The sequence below is a fragment of the Perkinsus marinus genome (genome assembly GCF_000006405.1).
Source record: "Perkinsus marinus ATCC 50983 genomic scaffold scf_1104296939964, whole genome shotgun sequence".
NCBI classification, from domain to species: domain Eukaryota; phylum Perkinsozoa; order Perkinsida; family Perkinsidae; genus Perkinsus; species Perkinsus marinus.
In genome coordinates, this window is record NW_003212979.1 from 60220 (window position 1) to 62781 (window position 2562).

At 42.9% G+C, this 2562-nt stretch overlaps 2 protein-coding genes across 2 annotated transcripts in view; one reads left to right on the plus strand and one right to left on the minus strand.

The window, feature by feature from the left end:
* The window catches only part of Pmar_PMAR005467 (thiolproteinase SmTP1, putative), a gene marked incomplete at both ends in the record, with an annotated part of 1254 nt that extends 287 nt beyond the window's left edge, over positions 1–967 (plus strand). The window contains 6 exons of the mRNA XM_002782181.1: positions 83–176; positions 299–437; positions 478–619; positions 668–734; positions 785–867; positions 915–967. Of these exons, the coding sequence (XP_002782227.1) occupies positions 83–176; positions 299–437; positions 478–619; positions 668–734; positions 785–867; positions 915–967 (578 nt within the window). The remainder of the gene's footprint in view (positions 1–82; positions 177–298; positions 438–477; positions 620–667; positions 735–784; positions 868–914) is intronic.
* A 1466-nt stretch (positions 968–2433) lies between these two features.
* Positions 2434–2562, minus strand: part of Pmar_PMAR005468 (hypothetical protein) — a gene marked incomplete at both ends in the record, with an annotated part of 996 nt that continues 867 nt past the window's right edge. Inside the window, one exon of the mRNA XM_002782182.1 lies at positions 2434–2519. Coding sequence (XP_002782228.1) covers positions 2434–2519 — 86 coding nt within the window. The remainder of the gene's footprint in view (positions 2520–2562) is intronic.

The following is a 2562-nucleotide window of genomic DNA, read 5'->3' on the forward strand; positions in this document are numbered from 1 at the left end:
AGCTGCTGGGCTTTCTCCGCGACTGGTAACTCCCTCGGACATGCATGTGTGTGCCTTTGATTTTCGTGTGTGCCATTTTCAGGTGCTCTTGAGGCGCAGTATGCCATCGCTACGGGTAAGCTCTTGTCACTCTCCGAGCAGCAGCTTATCGATTGTAGTTCCAGCTATGGGAATGAGTAAGTGGCACCACATGCATGTGTTCCTCATTGCAAATTGATGCCATATTCTCTTGCATTTTCTCATTGCATTCTCTTGTGTATACTTCCAGTAGGAAACTTTCACACTATTTTTCTCTCAGGGGTTGTAGCGGAGGACTCATGGAGAATGCTTATACATACATAAAGTCAGCTGGCCTCGATCAAGAGTCAACCTATCCTTATATTGCTAAAAACAACGCCTGTCAAGTCCCTCTTGAGAAACGGTCTGACGGCATCCCGGTAAGATCTGCATTAAACAATACTATCATCCTTTTCACAGGCTGGGGAGGTTACCGGCTTTCACATGCTAGATCAGACCGAGCAGGGCTTGATGAAAGCGCTGGCGGATGCTCCGGTCTCCATCGCCATGTATGCCTCGGATCCCGATTTCCGCTTCTACCAATCCGGAGTGTATTCGTCTAGTAAGATTTGCGTCCGATGCTGATGTGTACAGAATATTACGGATTTAGAAACCTGTCATGGACGTATTGATCACGGTGTTGTGGCGGTTGGTTATGGCACCGAGAATGGAGAAGAGTAAGGTGACACAATGTGAATGTTTACTGCATTTTTTGTCTTGTTGTCAGTTACTTTGTTATCAGAAATTCTTGGGGATCCTCTTGGGGCCAAGATGGATACTTCTATTTGAAGCGAGGAGTTTCTGGTTACGGTGAGCTTCAACACTCTTCATGACATCCGTGAAATCTTCTTTTTCAGGTGAATGCAACATACTCGAGTATATGTGTGTTGCGACGCTCAAGTCTCACTAACCAGCCATGAGATTCAGAGATCAGTGATTTTGATACGATCGCGATTCATTAAAAGTTTCACGGGCATTCGTATACAAGCGGCTCACACTTATTATGCGAGAACCACTCCTCGAAGAGGTATTCTTCTTTCACTCATCCGTTATTTGCGAACCTCCACTTTTACTTACAACTTTTCACAAAACAGTCTGAGGGCTTGTAACTCAAGAACCTCATGTTGTTGTGTAACAGTGTTATCCAACCATAAGTGTTACAGGGTAACACAAACACAACTTGCATCTGGTGAGGGAGAATTGTTGTTGGTTTCTGAACATTTCTATCCGAATTCATATATAAACTCCCACAATAAGCGATGACACTCCTGAGCTCAGCTGAGGAGAGAGAACTATCTTCCAACAATGCGTATAACTTATCCTAATAAGCTAGTTATATTCAAAGACTACTCCAAGTTATAATACCCATCCTGCCTGTGACTAAACGCTGTATTATAGATTATCTTTACGATGATCTTGTGACAAGAATGATGTTACCCTTGGTGTATTGTATACATATAGTCGACACCGCAGAGTTTGCACCGTAGACCACTTCACGATGCTTCTTATTACAGAGGATAAGTGCAATTTGTCTAAATTCCAAATGCAAGTGTAAATTTCACACCTATTCCAAATTTAGACCTTTTTTTACCAAATTTCGTAACCTTCAGGTGTCCAGTCAGGGAAGAATGGCGATCTTCCAAGGCGGGAACTCCCCGAACCCCAACTCCCGAACGAGAAAAGAATCACTAATCCTCCCGGGATTCATCATTGTTTCCCTAGTACCCAGGACCGGGGAGTACCGTTCAGGTTAAGAGTGGTAGAGCTAGCACAAGAGAGAGCATGAAAGTCCAGTATGATCCCGACGTATGTCGGCGAGCCTGAGGCAAGCGCAAGGAGTTGTCTCGACACAGTTTCGTATGCACCGTAGAGGATATGCGTCGAGTGAACCTCTCAAGGGGTATTGAGGTAATCACTGAGGCTAACACTACCACTATATATGTGGTGCAGAAAGAGTTATAGTATCGGTATATAGCTGATGCAAAGACGTACTGTGCCACAATAATCTGCAAAACATAACTATTCCATGCAACATGTTCTAATCCATCATAAAAAAACTAAATCTATGCAATCTATACAATGCTAAGCAAACAATGGTATCGCGGGCAAATGCGCTATGCTATGCAACAGGTACGTGATGCTTAGTTTAGTATTCTACTTTCAAGTAATACTGATGAGTGATTTCTGAACGTAATTTTTGATCTGAGATTTATACATTTTTTGCGTGAGAATTAATAGCATGATGTTACTAACATTAGCTCACTGGCAACACGATCACGCAAGTGTCATAGTCCACGTCATGAAACAGTGTAATATGATGTTCATAAAGAAGAGTAATGTGTGTTCATGTTTATTGTCCTTAATCTCGAAGACTATCTATTGCAGAGCGCTCTCGGCATCAGACAGATCGCTGGCCATGTTGGCTATATGTATATTGGAAGTATTGGAAGTATTGGAAGTATCTGATCGAAAAGGAGGCAGGCTGCAACTTTCAGCTCTCATATA